Source organism: Marmota monax, unplaced genomic scaffold (genome assembly GCF_021218885.2).
Source record: "Marmota monax isolate L192 unplaced genomic scaffold, Marmota_monax_Labrador192_F-V1.1 WCK01_AAM20220418_F8-fsc00050, whole genome shotgun sequence".
NCBI classification, from domain to species: domain Eukaryota; kingdom Metazoa; phylum Chordata; class Mammalia; order Rodentia; family Sciuridae; genus Marmota; species Marmota monax.
The window spans coordinates 12,904,503-12,923,994 of NW_026694552.1; the positions used below are offsets into that span (position 1 = coordinate 12,904,503).

General features: G+C 33.2%; 1 protein-coding gene across 6 annotated transcripts in view; it reads right to left on the reverse strand.

Annotated features, from left to right (window-relative positions):
- Window positions 1-12,582: 12,582 nt before the first annotated feature.
- Lrch2 (leucine rich repeats and calponin homology domain containing 2) overlaps window positions 12,583-19,492 on the reverse strand; it is a 99,241-nt gene continuing 92,331 nt past the window's right edge. For all 6 annotated transcript variants that reach the window (XM_046420887.2, XM_058571663.1, XM_046420885.2 and 3 more), the window contains one exon: window positions 12,583-16,867. In XM_046420887.2, the coding sequence (XP_046276843.1) occupies window positions 16,748-16,867 (120 nt within the window). In that variant the 3' untranslated portion in view covers window positions 12,583-16,747. The remainder of the gene's footprint in view (window positions 16,868-19,492) is intronic.

Sequence of the window (19,492 nt, forward strand, 5' to 3'; positions counted from 1 at the left end):
TTATGGAATCAACCCAGGTGTCCATCAATAGATGGATGGACTAAGAAATTGTGGTATATATATAAAACCTATTATTTACACACACACACACACACAAAATGGGTTTTACTCAGCCATAATAAGAGAATGAAATTATGAAACTTGCCAGCAAATGGATGAAAATAAAGAATATCAGGCTAAGTGAAATAAGCCAGACTCAGAAACTCAAAGGTTGAATGTTTTCTCTCATATGTAGAAGCCAGAGTAAAATAAAGAAAAGGGGGAAGGAAGGAAAGATAGGATAACATAAATGGAAGATCAGTAGTGTAGAAGAAGGAGATCAAGAGGCAGAGTGGAGGGCTGGGTTAGGGGAGGCAATGTGGAATGAATTCTTAAAAAAAACTTTAAAAATCGTGTTATGTGCATATATAAATATACCACAGGGAATTTCACCTTTACGCATACATAAAAAGAATCAATCAAATATAAGTAAATAGATGAGCTAATGAAGTCTAGGGGAGTAGAGGAAGGAGAAGGGGAGAAGGAAAGAAAGATAATAGGGAAAAAGAAGAAGGAAAAGTGGGGGTCGTGAACTGAAATCAAATTCCACGCATGTTTGAGTTGTTGAGATGAATCCAATTATTATGTATAACTATAAAACTGATAAATAAAAATATGTGAAGTATAATTCAAATAATAAGTATCAGTCTGTTTGGGCTGCTATAACAGAGCACCATAGACTGATGGCTTTAAAACAACAGAAATTTATTTCTCAAGGTTCTGGAGGGTGGAAAGTCCAAGATCAAGGTACTAGCAGAACTTAATGAATAGTGAGCCCACTTTCTGGTTCATAGACATTCATCTTCTCTGTGTCCTCACATGTCGGAAGGGAAAAGGGAATTTTCTGAACTCTTTTATGATATTAATCCCATTCATGAGGTTTCTGCCCTCATATCATAATAATCTCTCAAAAGCCTCACTTCTTTTTTTTTGTTGTTGTTTAAATATGTTTTAGTTGTCAATGGACCTTTATTTTATTTATTTATATGTGGTGCTGAGAATCGAACCCAGTGCCTCACACATGCTAGGAAAGCACTCTGCCACTGAGCCACAACCCCATAAGCCTCACTTCTAAATAACTAAACAATAAGGATTAGGATTTCAACAGATGAATTTGGGGAGGGGGGCATAAATATTCAGTCTACAGCAATCTGCTCCCGGCATACCCCTACCCCAATTCAAGTCCTTCTTATACCAAAATACATTAATTACATCCCAACAGTCCCCAAAGTCTTAACTCATTGCGAAAAGCCATTCATGAAATACATGAGGATCTTCTCTCATCATGGTAGCCAGGAAGAGACAGGCCTGGCATTGGGAACATTCCATGGCTCTCCCTTGGCAATAGATTGCCTAATGCACATGACCTTTTCCTCCACTCTGCTAGGAAGGTTCCTCATAGTAGCTTTCTAGAAAAATAGTTTCTCATAGTTTCTCTTCTAGAAACACCCTTACAGACACACATAGAAAGCTACTATGAGGGACTACTATGAGGAGATGGGTGTAACTGTTAGGAACTGAACAGCCCACTTTGACCCTTTTTGGAGAACATTCTATAGAAGGTCTTTGATGTCTCTAGATGTAAATAAAGCAGGCAGGAGTGCCATTTTGCCAGAAGCTTGAACTGTCTAATCAGCTTGGCCATCCTGCCCCCAGTTTTGAAACTACTTTCTGTGTTCTGCAGTTTTTCTGCTGTTTTATTTCTCTTAGCTTTTATTTTTCAGTCAGCCCATTCCACCAAAGGGAACCCCATTTCCACTGCCCATGCAGGATGTGGGTGGGAACTCATTCTAGCATCAATGTAAAAGTCTAAAGTCCAATGTCTCTAAATATCATCTTAATTAGATAGGGGGTAAGACTAAAGGTATGATACTAAGAAAAATTCCCCGCTAGTTGTGAACATGTGAAGTCTAACACAAGAACAAATAGGATATGAGTGATTTATTTTGAGGGATTGGCTCACACAATTACAACAGCTGAGAAGTCCCATAATCTGCCATCTGCAAAGTGGAGGTCCAGGAAAGCTGGTGGTATACTTTAGTCCAAGCCCGAAGGCCTGACAACCAAGGGGACCAATAGTATAAGTCCCAATCCAAGTCCAAAGGTCCAAGAACAAGGGGTGTTGAGGGCAGGGGAAGACGGATATTCAAACTCAAGTAGAGATAGTGAATTTACCTATACTCCATCAGTTTGTGTTCTCTGGGCCTATTACACATTGGATGGTGACCATTTGTATTAGCAAGGGTGAACTTCTTTGCTGAATCTACAGATTCAAATACTAATTTCTTCTAGAAACACCCTTACAGACACACATAGAAATAACATGTTACCAGCTATCTGGGCATCCCCTAGTCTAGTCAAATTGCTTCATAAAATTAAGAGTCACAGTAAGTAATAATCTCTGTAAAGTATTTACATTTTTAAAAGTCTGCTTAGAAAGTAGAATTCTTAAACAGGGAACTTTCTATGGAACAGTACAATAACTGGTAGTCTCTTGAACATAATAATATCTTATTAATCAGTACATACCTAGCCCTACAGAGAGAGCTTGGTATGAATTAGATACTTAGGTATTTTCTGAATGAATTATAAGTCAAGTGTTGAGACATGCAATGGTACATAATGTTTATTATTTCAAAGACATAATTTCACCAAATTTAGCAAGGTATGAAAATTTTTAATATTAATAATCAAAATGAAAATATGTTTATGGGATGCTATCCTGTGGACATATACACAGAAAACAGATATATACATATGTCACAAAGTAAACATAGTTTAATTTACAAAAGTAAGCAACTATAACAATTCCTTAGAAGGAACACAGAACTTCATTTCTTATAGGTGATATAGTAGAATAAATATTCTTTGATGTTTGAAAGACTTAGAATCCTAGATTTTCCCTGCTACAACATGGCTAAACTTGGATAGATTACATAACCTGTGGTTTAAGTTTTCTCATCTATAAAAGCAGGATAATGACAATACCCACCTCATAGGGTTATTCTGAGGATTTATATCAGATAATGCTTGAAAACATACAGCACAATGTTGCATACATATCTAAGAACTCAATAAATGTCAGGACTTATTTAGTAGTCCCACCTCATTCCTTTCTCAACAAAATATTATTTTATCAAGTTTGACTTAAAACACTTAAATTTAGGCCACAGTGCTAATGAAGATAATTTATGGTATTCCTGTTTTTCTTTAAGATGAATTATCAGGTTGAAAAGTATAGAAGCAATTTTAAAGAGATATATTGCTTTAATGAAAATATCTCATTGAAAGAAGAATGTTTCTCAGTTGCAGCTTTGCCATAGGAAGAAAGAAAAATAAACAACATATGTGTACCCAACATTAGAGCAACTAAATATATGAAGTGAATATTAACTGAACTGAAAGGAGAAATAAACAGCAACAGAGAATATTAGGGGACTTCAATACCCCACTATCAACTATGAATATATCATCCTGACAGAAAATCAATAAGGAAACAGTGGGTTTGAACAACACTACAGACCAAATGGATTTAACAGACATACAAAGAACATTCCATCCATCTAACAGCAGCATAGTACATATTCATTTTAAGTGCACACAGAACATTATGCAGAACAGGTCTTATGTTAGGCCACAAAACAAGTCTTACCAAAATGGAGAAATTTGAAATCCCATCAAGTATCTTTTTGGACCATATTGGTATGAAACTAGAAATCAATAACAAGAAGAAAACTGAAAATTTCACAAATATATGGATATTAAATAATACATTTTGAACCAATAGCTCAAAGAACAACCAACAAGATAAAACAAAAATTGAGACAAACGAAAAGGAAAACACAACATACAAAACTTTATATGAACAGCAAAAGCAGTTCTCAGAGAAGTTTAAAGAAATAAGTGTTTACAGTTAGACAAAGTAAGATCTCACATAAAGCACCTAACTTTACACCTCAAGGAGCTAGAAAGGGAACAAACTAAAATGAATGTTGGCAAAGAAAAACAAACAAATAAAAAAAAGAAAATATTAAAAAGAAGAGTGGAAATAAAGGATATAGAGACTAGGAAAACAATAGAAAATATCTATGAAACTAAGAAGTAATTTTTTTGAAAAAATAAAATTGACAAACCTTTAGTAAGATTAAGGAAAAAAAAGAAGACCCAAATAGATAAATTATAAATGAAAGAGGAGATATTACAATGGATATCACAGAAATACAAAGGATCACACTACTATAAACAACTATACAACAACAAATTGGATCAACATGAAGAAATGGATAAACTCCTAAAACATGCTACCTTTCAAGAATGAATAATGAAGAAATAGAAAATCAAAACAGACCAATAACAAATAAAGAAACTAAATCAATCAAATAACTCTTCTTTTTATATATCAGGGATTGAACCCAGGGGCACTTAACCACTGAGCCACATCCCTAGCCCTTTTTATATTTTTGTTAGAGACAGGGTCTCACTGAGTTTCTTACGGGCCTTGCTAAGTTGCTGAGGCTGGCTTTGGGCTAAGATTCTCCTGTCTCAGCCTCCTGAGCTTCTGGGATTACAGGTGTGTGCCACTCAAAGAACTTCAACGAAGAAAAATCCAGGGCCTAATGTTTTCACTGGCGAGTTCTACCAAATATTTAAGAAAGAATTACCACCAATACTCTTCAAATTTTACAAAGTTCAAAAAGAAAGAAAACTTCAGTCTCATTTTATGAGAGATCAGCATTACTCAGACACTAAAGTAAGACAAGAAGAGAATAAAAGAAAATTATAGATCAATACCCCTGATGAACATAGATTTTAAAATCCTTAATAAAATACTAGTGAAATAAATTCAATAGCACATTTAAAGATCATAAATCATGACCAAGTGTGGTTTATCCCTTAGATATAAGAATGGCTACTTACACAAATCAATATATGTAATAACAAAAAATAAATAAATGAAATATATGTGATGCAACACAGAATGAAGGATAAAGATCATATGATTTTCCTTATAGAGGCTGAGAAACCATTTGACAAAATTCAATACCATTTGTGGTAAGAACTGTGAACAAATTAGGTATATAAGAATTGTACCTCAACAAAATTAAGACCATATATGACAAGTCCACAATTAGCCTCATGCTCCATAGTGAAAAGTTGAAATCTTTTCCTCTAAGGTCAGAAAGGGGAGTCTCTTCAATAACTGGTATTGGAAAAACTCGATATCATATGCAGAAATATGAAATTGCACCTTTATCTCACACTATATACAAAAATCAACTCAAAATGCATTAGAACTTAAAATCAAGACCTGGAATTTTAAAACCACTGGAAGAAAAAAAAAGGGGGAAAGCTTTCCAACACTGCTCTGTGCAATGATTTCTTGGCTATGATCTCAAAGGCACAAGCAAAAAAAGCAAAAAGGGACAAATACAATTGAATCAAACCAAAAAAAAAAAAAAAAAGAAAGAAAATAAAAGCCTTCTGCACTCTGCACAGCAAAGAAACAATTAACAGAGTAAAAAGATGATCTACAGAATGACAGAAAATGCTTACAAGGTATACACTGGATAATTTGATAATATCAAAATATATCAGATATTCAGACAACTCAATAGCAAAAAATAAAAATAAATCCCCCAAATAGCTAAGTGTAGTGGCACTTGCCTATAATCTTAACAACTCAGGAAGCTAAAGCAGGAGGATTGCAAGTTTGAGGCCAGCCTTGATAATTTAGGAAGACCCTCAGCAATTTAGCAAGTTCCTGTCTCAAAAATTAAAAAGGGCTGGGGACATAGCTTAGTGGTAGAGCGCCACTGGATTCAATTCCCAGTAACAAAACAACAAGAACAAAAAAATCTGATTAAAAATGGGCATAGGATCTGAATAGATATTTCTCAAAAGAAGACATGAAAAATGCCAGTAGATACATGAAAAATTCAGCATTACTACTCATCAGAGATCAAAACCATAATGGTATATCATCTCACATGTGTTAGGACAGCTACCAAAAGATAAATGATTGTTGGTGAGGTTTTGGAGAAAAGGGAACAAACCCTTGCACAGTGTTGGGGAAAACATAAACTGACATAGTCATTTTGGAAAACAGTATGGAGGTTCATCAAAAAATTAAAAATAGGATTACATGGGATGTAGCAATCCCACTTCTGGATACATATCCCAGGCAAATGAAACTGTGTCTTTAAGAGATATCTGTACTCCCATGTTCACTGTATTGTTATTTATTACAGTCAAAAATGACATCAACCTCAATGTTCTTCAACAGACAAATGGATAAAGAAGAAAAGTGGTGTATACACACACACACACACACACACACACACACCCAGGGCAGGTGGGGGAGACTATTGGTCAAGAAAGACCGAGAGGCTATATTTGTAGCTCAGTGGTAGAGCACTTGCCCAGCACATGTGAAGCCCTGGGTTCAATCCTCAGTACCACATAAAAATAAATAAAATAAAGGTATTGTGTAATCTATAACTAAAAATATTTTTTAAAAAATATGGAAATTGTCATTTGGGACAATAGGGATGAACCTACAGAGCACTACACCAAGTGAAATAAACCAGGCATAGAAAGACAAATATTCTAAGATTTTATTTGCAAATGGAAACCAAAACTATTGAACTAATATTAGAAGAGACGAGAATGACGGTTGCTATATTCTGAATGTTCGTGTCCTCCCCACATCCATATGTTGAAACCTTATCCCCAGTGTGATGGTTTTAAGATGTGGGCCTTCTGGGAAATTATTGGGTTATGATGATGGAGCCCTCCTGAATGGCACTGGTGCCTTACAAAAGAGGAGCAAATGAGCTTGTTACTTCCACCATATGAGGACACAGGGGGAAAATGCCATTTATGAATCAGAAAGTGGGCCATCAACAGACATTGAATCTACCTCTTGATTTTGGACTTCCCAGCCTCCAGAATTATAAAAATTAAATTTCAAGTTTATGGCATTCTGCTATTGGACTAATATGGTTGTTACTAGGTTTTAGGGGTGGGAGAAAGGTAGATATGTTGGTAAAGGGGTGCAAAGTTTTAGTTATGCAGGATGAATAAATTCTAGAGATCTATGGTGACTATAGTTAATTGTATACTTGAAATATGGCAAGCTAAAGTAGATCTTAAATGTTCTCACCACAAAAAAAGGTGCATCTGTGAGACAGGGGATATGTTAATTAGCTTGATAGTGGTTATCATTTCAAGATGTACATGTATGTTAAAACATTACCATGCCACCGGGCGCAGTGGTACGCACCTGTAATCCCAGAGACTTAGGAGGCTGAGACAGGAGGATCGCGAATTCAAAGCCAGCCTCAGCAAAAGCAAGGTGCTAGGCAACTCAAGGAGACCCTGTCTCTAAATAAAATACAAAATAGGGCTAGGATATGGCTCAGTGGCCGGGTGCTCCTGAGTTCAATCCCTGGTATCCCTTCAGCCCTGAAAAAAAAAAAAACCACCATGTAGGAAGGAAGGAAGTCAAATTATCTGTTTGCAGACAACATGATTCTAAGGAAAACTTAAACACTCCACCAAAAGACCGTTAGAACTGATAAATGAATTTACTAAAGCTACAGGACACAACATCAGCATGCAAATATTGGTAGCATTTTACACACGAATAACAAATGTGGTAACAAAGAAACTTCATTCATAATAGCTACCAAAAATATAAAATACATAGAAATAAATCTACCTGAGGAAGTGAATGATTTCTTCAATGAAAATTACAGAACACTAATGAAAGAAATTGAAAACACAAAAAACAGAAAGACTTCCCATATTTACTGATTGGAAGAATTAATACTGTTAAATATTCACACTACCCAAAGCAACTTACAAATTCAAAGCAATCTCCACCAAACTATCAATGGCTTTCCTCACATGAATTTTAAAAATAATAAAATTCATATGATAGCACAAAAGACACAAAATAGCCAAAGCAATCTTGAGCATAAAGACAAAGCTAGAGGTGTCACAATATCTGAACTCAAAACATACTACAGGATTTTATTAAACAAGACAGAATGGTACTGTCGTAAACTAACACATAGAAAAATGGAACAGAACAGAAAACCCAGAAATAAATCCACACATCTATACCCAATTGATTCTTGACAAAGGCACCAAAACCTCGAAAAATGACAACCTTTACAATAAATGGTGCTAGGAAAACTGGATATCCATATTTGCAGAGGAATCAAACTAGGCCCCTTTTCCTCGCCATATAAAAAATAAACTCAAAATGTATCCAACTTAAATGTAAGCTCTGAAAATATGAAAGTAGTAGAAGAAAACAAGAAATGCTTCAAGACATTGGTATAATCAATGATTGTTTGGGTGAGATCCTAAAAGCACAGGTAATAAAAGCAAAATTAGATAAATGGGATTATTAAAAAAAAACAACTAAAAAGCCTTTGCACAACAAAGGAAACAATCAATGGAGTAAAGCGACAACTTACAGAATGAGAGAAAATATTTGCAAACTATTCATCTGACAAGAGATTAATATCCAGAATATATAAGGAATTCAAAAACTAAATTCAAAACCTCCAGAATAATCTTACTAAAAATGAGCAAATAATCTGAATACACATTTCTCAAAAGAAGATATATAGGGCTGAGTATACAGCTCAGCTGGTAGAGTGTTTGCCTTGCATGCACTAGGCCCTCGGTTCAATCTCCAGCACCACAAAAAAAAAAAAAAAGATATACAAATTAACAATGCTCAATATCACTAGTCATCAGGGAAATGCAAATCAAAACCACAGTGAGAGATTGCCTCATTCTAGTAAGAAAAAAGAAAATAACAAATGCTGTGAACATACAAACGAAAGGAAACTTATTCACTGTTAATGGCATAATACACTTATTATGGAGAACAGTAAGGAGGTTTGTCAAAACACTAAAAATAGATCTACCGTATGACCTAGCTATGCAGTGTCTGGATATCTATCCAAAGGAAATGAGATCAGTTTGTCAAAAAGATACCTGTATTCCCATGCTTATTGCAGCACTATTCACAAGAGCCAAGAGATGAAATTAACCAAAGTGTGTATCAACAGATAAATGGATAAAGAAAATGTGGTATACATACACAATGGAATATTATTTAGCCCTGTTATTCACACCAAAATTGATAAAACTGGAAGACATGACCTTAAGTGAAATAAACTGGATAAAGAAAGACAAATACCACATGTTCTCACTCATATGTGGTAACTGAAAAAGTTAATCTCAAAGAAGATTGGAATACTGGTTTCTGGCGACTAGGAAGGGTAGCATGTAGTGGGGACAGAGGCTGGTTGGATAAAGGATACCAAAATATAACTAAGATAAGAATGATAAGTCCTAGTGTTCTACAGCATAGTAGGGCGACTACAGTTGACAACAAGCATATATTTTATGAAGAGCCTAAAGAGAAGAGTTCAAAGGCCCAAAATATAAAGAAATAATAAGGAGATGGAAATGCTAATTACCCTCATTTGGCCATTCCACATTATATACATGTACTAAATTTCATACAGTATAATTATTCATGTGTCAAAAAGAAAAAAAGGAAAGAATAAATCATGTTGTTCACCTTAAATATCTAGAACATTCACTTTTCAACTATACTTCAATAAATCTAGGAAAAAATGAAATGGGTGTATATGTGTGTGTGTGTGTGTGTGTGTGTGATTGGTTTTAACTGTTGGAACCATCTAGCAGTAATGAATATTCAATTACAAAATTCATTACTGAGAAGTAAACAAAATTGCATGCAAAATATAAGAATGAAAACTAAATTTCAAGGGTAGTATTTAATAGTATCAATGTTAATTATGTATGTTTTAATACAACAGCTAAAACCCAGCAATCTTGTAAACCTCAAGACCTACAATATCAACAACTGGTATGATGTAAGTGCTCAAAAAGGTGTTTTAAATTAGCTAATTTATTTTTTTCACCATATTGTGAATAAGTGGTCATAAAAATTTTAAACTGAAGGACTTGTAAAAAACCAAAATCATATATCCAACCAAGTTTCAGTACAATGTGTAAACAATCCAGAGATTTGGCCAATTTGGTGCTTAAAAATTGTTCAAATCATAATTCTGAGCCTCAGCTTCTTAGCCTGAAAAAATGAAGAATGGTAATAACACAAATTATAAAATTGTTTTATGGTGTTAAAATTTTTTATGATTGGGGCTGGGGTTGTGGCTCAGTGGTAGAGCACTTGCCTTGCACATGTGAGGCCCTGGGTTCTACCCTCAGCACCACGTAAAAATAAATAAGTGAAATAAAGGTGTCTCCTTCTACAACTAAAAAATTATTTAAAAAAAATTATGATTATACCTAGTAACATACCATGAATTCTTCTTTATCTAATCCACAGAAAAACTGGAAATTTTGATGATAAAAAGTACCAACAAATTATACTCATATATTTTTAATATTTATTATTTTAATTGTAGTTGGACATAATACCTTTATTTATTTATTTATTTTTATGTGGTGCTGAGGATTGAACCCAGGGCCCCGCATGTGCTAGGCGAGCACTCTACTGCTGAGCCACAATCCCAGCCCATATACTCATATTTTAAAATATATATTTATGGGTATATTTAATTTACTAATCATCATCATCATCATCATCATATTCAAGTATGTGACATTTTATAATATGAGTTACTGCATGACACAAATTTCTACTCAGGGGTTAATTTTACATGTTAAAGATTATGAATGAGAAGCTGGGCATGGTGGCACACGCCTGTAATCCCAGTAACTGGGGAGGCTGAGGCAGGAAGAGCGGGAGTTCAAAGCCAGCCTCAGAAGATTAGTGAGGCCCTAAGCAACTCAGCGAGACCCTGTCTCTAAAATAAAATATTAAAAAGGGGTGGGGATGTGGCTCAGTATTTAAGCACCCTGGGTTCAATCCCCAGTACCCCCCCAAAAAAAAGATTATGAATGAGAGACAAACATAGGTACAGACATATAAATTGCATTATTTATAACTCAATTAAAAATCAAAGTAAATGAGAGCTAGAGTTGTGGCTCAGAGGTAGAGCACTCGTCTACCATGTGGGAAGCCCTGGGTTCGATCCTCTGCACCACATATAAATAAATAAAATAAAGATTTAAAAAAATCAAAGTAAATGAGTAGTATCTTGCCAAGAAAGACATTTGGCTGCTCTTGGTATTTCATACTGGCTTGAATTTTAATTTGTTTTTTAACTAGCAATTTATCAAGTACCTTTGTAAGGCTATTCAATTAAATAAAATGATTCCAAGTGTTTTAAATCAGAAAAATTATTTTACAAAAAAATACTCTTTCTCATTTGTTTTACAAGGGATAGAATATAATCTATATCAAAATTTAAGCTCTGATAATAGATCACAAATATTTAAAATTAAATATATACATTTGTATACTTGTATGTCATCTTCATATACAAAGTAACCTGAATAGATAATGTTGCTTTCAAATTAAAATTAAGGTAGATGTGCTGTCTAGCAAGAGAATGGAATGACTGACATTAAGATCATGAGAGAGGCTGGGGTTGTGGCTCAGTGATAGAGCGCTTGACTAGCATGTGTGAGGCCCTGGGTTCAATCCACAGCACCACATAAAAATAAATAGAATAAAGGTATTGTGTCCAACTACATCTAAAAGAATAAATATTAAAGAAAAGCTCATGAGAAATGAACGTAGTTTTCCAAGTATGACAAAAGAGGGAACTGTTATGCTTTAATATTGTTAATGTAACATGACATTAACTTGTCTAGATATATATATGATCATTTTATAATTACATATTATTCAGGCAACTAACTTCCTTTACCCTGAAAATTCTATGGCCATGTATGTTTAAATTGTTTTTAGGGTCTGGTGTTTCAGCTCAGGGGTAGAGTGCTTGTGTAGCAAGTTCTAGTACCTGGGTTTCATGCCTAGAATCACACACACACACACACACATGCACGCGCATGCACGTTTTAAAAACAAAATGAAACAGTACTGATCTCAACATAAAGTCTACCTTTTCCCATAAAGTCCTTAATACAGATCTATTAAAAATGTTAACTGTCTGTTGTAAAGATTCTAAAAGCATTAGTCAAAATACCAAACTACTATTGTATAGTAGATTGATATTACTATCACATTAGAAAATCTATGAGGCCTTATTACTATGGATAGTCCCATTCTTGACCTGTTGAATCAATCTGTATTTGATTAACAAGATCTCCAGGTGATCCATACATACACACACACACACACACACACACTAAAGTTTAAGCATCACTGTCCTAAAGCATAATTTTCATTACTAGTTCATAAATTATACAATATTATTTTGTATTTATTTGCCTTAGAAATGACTTAGATCTGTCTGAATAAAGATTTAGAAAATTCAAATTGCTATTGAAAAAATTATTTCTATTTATTTACATAAGTACAAAACCAATAAATTTCTCACCTCTTTTAGTAGATAATTGATACATCTCAATGGAATAGAGTAAAAATAATTTTTCCCTAACGTTATAAGGTGGAGTAATCAAAATAATTCATTTGAGAAACCAAGAAAATATTATATAAAAACTTAAATTTAAAAATAATCACATTTTAAAGCATTTTCTCTTTTCATTTTATTAACTTTCAAATTGTTCAGTTAGTAGTTTTCTATCCTAAAATGCTTATGTCAGAATTCTGATGACCTATTTCTCATAGCTTATGTTTCATAAATTATGCTAAAATTCTCAAAATTACTTATGTCAGAGATAGTCATTCTAAACTTATTTTCTAATACAACAAGACTTTATTTTGCTAAAACAGAGACTTAATGTTAAACACACACACACACCTGTGAAAATTCATGAGCATAGGAATGTTTTCATGTTTTATAACACAGGAGTAGAAAATACCTTAAGAAACATATAGCTTTTGCTATTTTCAGTTCACCAATTCCAGAAGATATCTGGATACTTCTAAATTAATGTAATCTGCAACAATGCATCAGTCCTTTGGAGTGGTCTGGACATTGGGATAGATGCCTGAGGATTCTAGGACCATTTCATATAGAATATCAGAACTGTAGATTTACTGAAGCAGAAAACAAGCTTAGCTAAAGGTGAATCAAAATTTTTGATAGAATAGTTTTCAAACATCTTCTGCTAAGTATTTACTCACTTTAGTTTTTCTTTAACTCTGAGAGTTTAAGGTGCAATATTATCTTTAATAACATTTACTTGAATGACTTTTTACTTCTGGAATCAATCATAATTACAAACAAATAATAGTTATTTTAAGATATGTGAATTTTTTAAAAATTAGAACTACCTGAAAGTGGAAGATTATACTTCTTATCACAGGAGCTTATAAGCAATTCAGTCGTATGACTAGCGCTCTGTGATTAAAAAAAAATCACAATGTTTGACCTATTCTTTAATTTTATAGAATTGTTGCTTAAATTTGTTTTATAGAGTTTATCTTTTGGGGGGGCGGTGGTACTGGGGATTGAACTCAGGAGCACTCAACCAATGAGCCACATCCCCAGCCCTATTTCGTATTTTATTTAGAGACAGGGTCTCACTGAGTTGTAACCTCACTTTTGCTGAGGCTGGCTTTTAACTCGTAATCCTGGGATTACAGGCATGCACCACCGCACCCGGCAAGAGTATCTTATATAAAGATAACATTACTTTGTGAAAACATCCTAGAAAATTATTGCTTTTGAAGAAACTTTTATCTTCTGAAAATAGAAATGATGTAAAGGGAATTTGGACTCTTAAAACAATTTATGTTATTTTGATATGGGGTATACCTATTTTGCCCAGGATGTCCTCGAATTTGTGGGCTCAAGATCATCCTGCCTCATCCTCCAAATTACAGATGTGCGCTATTGCACCCAACTGAAACAATCCACTTTGAATATCCTCTCAAAGTCTGATGGAATTCTTACAAAGTCTGTTTCTACACTTGGGAATAAACACTGGCTCTTTTGATTAAAAAAAAAAAAGGATGATGTGATGGGTAGAGAATTGATAATGAGAAAATAAACCCCACGCTAAATTTTTTTCATTCAACTTTATCCACAGTTTGCATCGGTAATATACATTTAGTGTTCCATTTACTTTTAAATGCATCAGAAAATCCATTATGATAGATCTGTGAGCAATACAAACTTTTCTGAATTCTTCAAAAAATTCAGTTATAAAAGTCATTAAACTAGCATTCTATAAAGATAATTATTAAACAAATGGCAATGCATTTTTACTCCTTATTTCAATTGTAACATATCCACCATCACTTCTTTCTTGTGCCATAGTCATAAAATTTAACAGAAAGAGCTATCTATTGAATTTTTAAGGGTCCAATAAAAATTTTAGTCTGATTAGTCAACCCTCATGAAATCACAAATCCATTCAAATAAAGATAATCATTCTTAATTCAATAACTGATGAAGTAAATATATAATAACAATAAAAACATTTAGGATAAATTTTACACATAAAAACTACTAAAAGAAATACATCAGAACCTTGGTATACTGTTGTCCTCAGGGACTTGTGAAATTGCTTCAGAGATGGTGTTGCCCTCTGACACAACACTAAATGAAATGTCATGGTATGGACCTCCACTGGACCCATCTTAAGTGGAATTTGGATTTGCAAAAAGGATGCTACAATGAGGTTCTGGTGTATTTTCTCTTTAAAGGAATAATTAACTGACAAGGGAAATGCAATAAGGGAATGGCCTAAGATTTCACTACTATTTTAATGATATGAAATAGGAAAATACTTGTAAAGTAACTAACACTAGATTAATAATAAGAGGAAATCGATAGCATGATAACTATAAAAGAAGTATGAATGATTGTTGCAGTTTTTAGTGGTTACTTAATTTGTAACGCTGTCAAACTTCTAAATTAGAAACTTATCAACTAAGGTACATACTGGCCATTTCTTGTATATTCCAAGTTTTCACTAGGGAGATCATGTCAATGAGGTTTGTTTTTTTGTGTGTTTTTTAAAAGACACAACTGAAAAGGAAAAATTAGCTCAAATATTTAAAGTAATAAATTACTAATAATTTAATTCTTATACCTTACAGTCATAAGAAGCTTTAATTCTTCAAAAGCTCCAATTTGACCCTTGGGGAGTGTAAAGAATATCTGTATTCTAAAGCCAAAATTTAATTATATGGCTTCATGCCAACTGATCAAAAATAGTAGAGTTGTTCCTAAGTCAACCCTTACTATACCATTTGGCACACTAGTTTTTACCTTTTATATATACCCTTTGAAATACCCAGGCCAACATTTTTAATAAGTTGCATCCATATTAAGAGGTAACAAGTGCAAATGATCACATACTTAAGATATGATGCTTGGCTACTACAAAAGTAATTAAGGTTCTTTTATAGGAAAATGAGTTATTCATTACAGTAATGTTTTTGAAAAATTCCTGCACTACTACCAACATAAATTTATCCATCTCTAAGTCAAACAAGAACTTTGTGTGACATAGTATCTCATGAAAATATTTTTGGAACAGTCTATGTTTAACTCAACATCAAGTTAATTGAGGAGCATCGGTGTACAAGATCCACAAATGGTCAGATTTTGAATAAAAACTTATTCCTCAATTGCTGCTCTCTGAATATAGCTAAAGGTAGCACTGATGTAATGTTCCTGAAAATCAAGATACAAATCCAAACTTTGGCAGTTTTATCAAAATGTCCTTCATAATTAGTACTTCACTAGTTCTCAAAAATCTTACTGCTTTGTGTAACATTTTCAATACAGAAATAAAATACTCTTCAAATAATACACTTTAAAAATGATTAAGTTTTGCAAAATTAAATAGCATAAATTAAGCATATTAACATTTTTTGTTTTTGTTTTGTTTTGCTTTTTTACAACATGAAATAACCAATTTAAGGAAAACTGTAATGGACTAACTAAAAAACCATGATGTCACGATGTGAGGCACATTTAAATCCTCACATAGTATTGACCTTACAAAACCTACTAAAATAGTTTAAAGTTCTGTTGACTCTATTGATACAAAAAAGAAATTGCAAAAATGCTTAAGACTATATAAGATTCATCAATTACACAGGCACTTCACATGTAAACAATCTACAGTACAACTGAAAATAGTTTGGCACCAACCTATAATACTAAAAGAATTTAATAGAATGCCAGAGTTTGGTTTTTTCCTACTCATTTTTTTCTAGAAAACTAAGAACAAAGATGAAAGAAGTTGTGTATAAACTAGAAGTGTATTAAATAACTCAAATATAGAATTGTTTTAAATGGCTAAAAAAAGATTACCATTTTCCAGATGTTTACTAGTATGTTATGATGTAAAAAAATTAAACCTAATGTGATTATTAAATTGGATACATATTTTAAATTGAGTATCAATCTGCATTTTGAAAAATAACCAAGGTTATTAACTGATAGTAAAAAGAAAATTTGAATTCATCAAAAACTCTTATTAAATTAATCCAGTTTTCCCCCAAAAGAAGCTTGGGCAATTCAGTTTCAATTTGATGTTTTAATGTAATTTTTGTAAAAACCCTAAGGCTTGACCTAAGGCAAATGATTTTTGACTGGACATTTTTATTCATGAATTTAAGATATCTGAAATTGCTTCAAATAAATGAAACTACACACTTATAATTTTTAAAATGTTATCAAGCCATAGAAAGTTGAGATGCCTTGGTCGTAGGTAATTCAAGGAGGGCCTGAACCGTGACACCAACTTTCACAAGACCTCGTTCTTCCAAAATATGATGAGGCAAACAGAGTCTTTCCTGGAAAAGAAAAAAAAGATATTTGAACATTCAATATTTTGTGTGTGGTTAAACTTAAGTTGGAATCGGATTGTTTTTTCTTGTGTGTGTGTGTGTGTGTGTGTGTGTGTGCAGTGCTGGGGATGGAACCCGGGGCCTCACATATGTTGCCAAAGGCTCTACCACTGAGTTACATCCTCAACCTCAGAATCAGATTTTTAAAGTATACTTTCTGTAAAACTTCAAGTAAAAAATGCACAATTCTGTTTTCTCTAGTAAATATTGTAATCTAATGTGTTTTGGTTCTTAACTTACACTAAGTAAAGGATTATAGAGGCTGGCCTTCTCTGAAATGCTATCACTTTACAACTAAACCTCTTTCTCTACACAGAAAATATCTGCAAAGGAAGAGGTCACCACTGCTGCATTTCCCATTCACTACTCAACTACTGCTATTTTACAGCTGCCTCTAAAGAATCTACCCACTAAAATTACTCTAGTAAAAAAAAAAATCAGCAATGTCTTCTTAAATGTTAAATGTTGCACATGCCTACTTGACTGCTATATCATTTTGAGCCTTTAATTAATGCCTTTCTTGAAACCTTACCTCTTTTTTATGTTGTATGACCTCATTCTTTTTATTTCTTCAACTTTTCTGACAGCAAATTGTGCAATAGCTTTCATTAGCTTTCATCGATCCTATTCTAATATCCTAAATGCTTCCAAGGATTCTGTTGTCACTCTCTTCTCTTTTTACACTGTATCCATTCCTTGTATTTTCATTTATTCTCTTAGTTTTAATTATCCCTCATAATGACTTCCAAATCTTCATTTCCTCCCCAAATCTCTCTATCAAGCAAATGCCAACTAAACAGCCAAACATGTGTCCAATAAACATATAAAAATCAATATGTCCACAACAGAACTACTTCTACTAAATTAGTTTATCCTTCTGTATTTTATATCTTGGTCAGTAAAAAACTATTCAATTTCTACCAATATAAACATAGGAATCATAATAGCTTTCCTTGTCTTCCTTACTCCCTTAATATATTCATAAAATACCACTGATGATATCTTTAAAGAGTTCTCAAAAACTATCCTGTGCACAGAGGTACGTGCCTGTAATCTCAGAGACTTGGAAGGCTGAGGCAGGAGAATTGCAAGTTCAAGGCCAGCTTCAGCATTGTAGCAAGACCCTATCTCAGAATAAAAAATAAAAAGCATTGGAGGTGGAGCTCAGTGGTAGTAACATGCCCCTGGATTCAATCCCCTGTACTTCAAAACAAACAAAATAAATAAAAGAGTTCCCTAAAAACTATCTTATCATCTCCATTTTTATTGCTCCATTTAGTGTTCTCATGGTATTTTACATACTTATTCAAATCACCACTGAAGAGTATAATGAGGAAAGGAGAAATGTTTCAAATTAGGGACTTTAGTACCTACCTTAGGAACTAGAAAAAGAGCAAATTAAATCAATGCCAAATAGAAAGAAGGAAACAATGAAGATGAGAGAAAAATGCTAGAAAGAAAAAAAAAAATCAATGAAACCAAAATGTAGTTCATTGAGAAGAATTTTAAAAATTCATAAGCCTTTATTTAGGCCAATCAGGAAAAAGAGACTTAGCAATATCAGTAATAACAGAAGTGACATCACAAGTTATTCTACAAATACAATGATAGTAAGGAGATACTATAAACAATGTTATAAGATAAATTTGACAAATTAGAAGAAATGGATAAATTCTCTGAAAGATAAAATATACTGAAACTCATACAAGAATAGATAACCAGAATATATCTCTATCTGTTAAAGAAATTTAAACTGTAGTATAAAACATTTCCACAGGGGCCGGGAGTATAGCTCAGTTGGTAGAGTGCTTGCCTTGCGTGCATAAGGCCCTGGGTTCAATCCCCAGCACCACAAAAAAAAAAAAAAAAAAAAAAAGTTCCACAAAGAAAATCCCTGGCCTAGATAGACTATTCATAAATTTCATTAGATGAAAGAAATGATATCAATTCTGCCCAAATGTTTAAGAAAAATCAAGAGGAAAGGAATACATACTCCAGGAAGTTGGCACTACCTTAATATCAATAAAGACATTAAAAGAAAACTAAAAACCAGTATCCCTATAAACATACAAGCAAAAATCTAATAAAATTTTAACAAACTGATCCAATAATATAAAAAAGCAATAACAACATCAAGAAAAAAACCCACCACGATCAAGTGGGGTTTAATCTAAGAATGCAGGGTTGAACTAACATTTGAAAATCAATGAATGTGATTTATAATAGTAACAAACTAAAATGAAAATAACATGCTCACATCAGTTGATGAAGAAAAAGCATTTGATGAGTTCATTTATTCAGGGACGGGGTAGGGAGTTAGCAATGCTGGTGGAATGTGATGGACATCATTATCCAAAGTACATGTATGAAGACACAAATTGGTGTAAACATGCTTTATATATAACCAGAGGTATGAAAAATTGTGCTCTTTATGTGTAATATGAATTTTAATGCATTCCTCTGTCACTTATTTAAAAATAAAAGATAAAATAAAATAAAAAAGCATTTGATGAAATCCAAGATCCATTTGGTAAGAACTTTAGGAAACTAGGAATGTAAGAGTACTCCCTA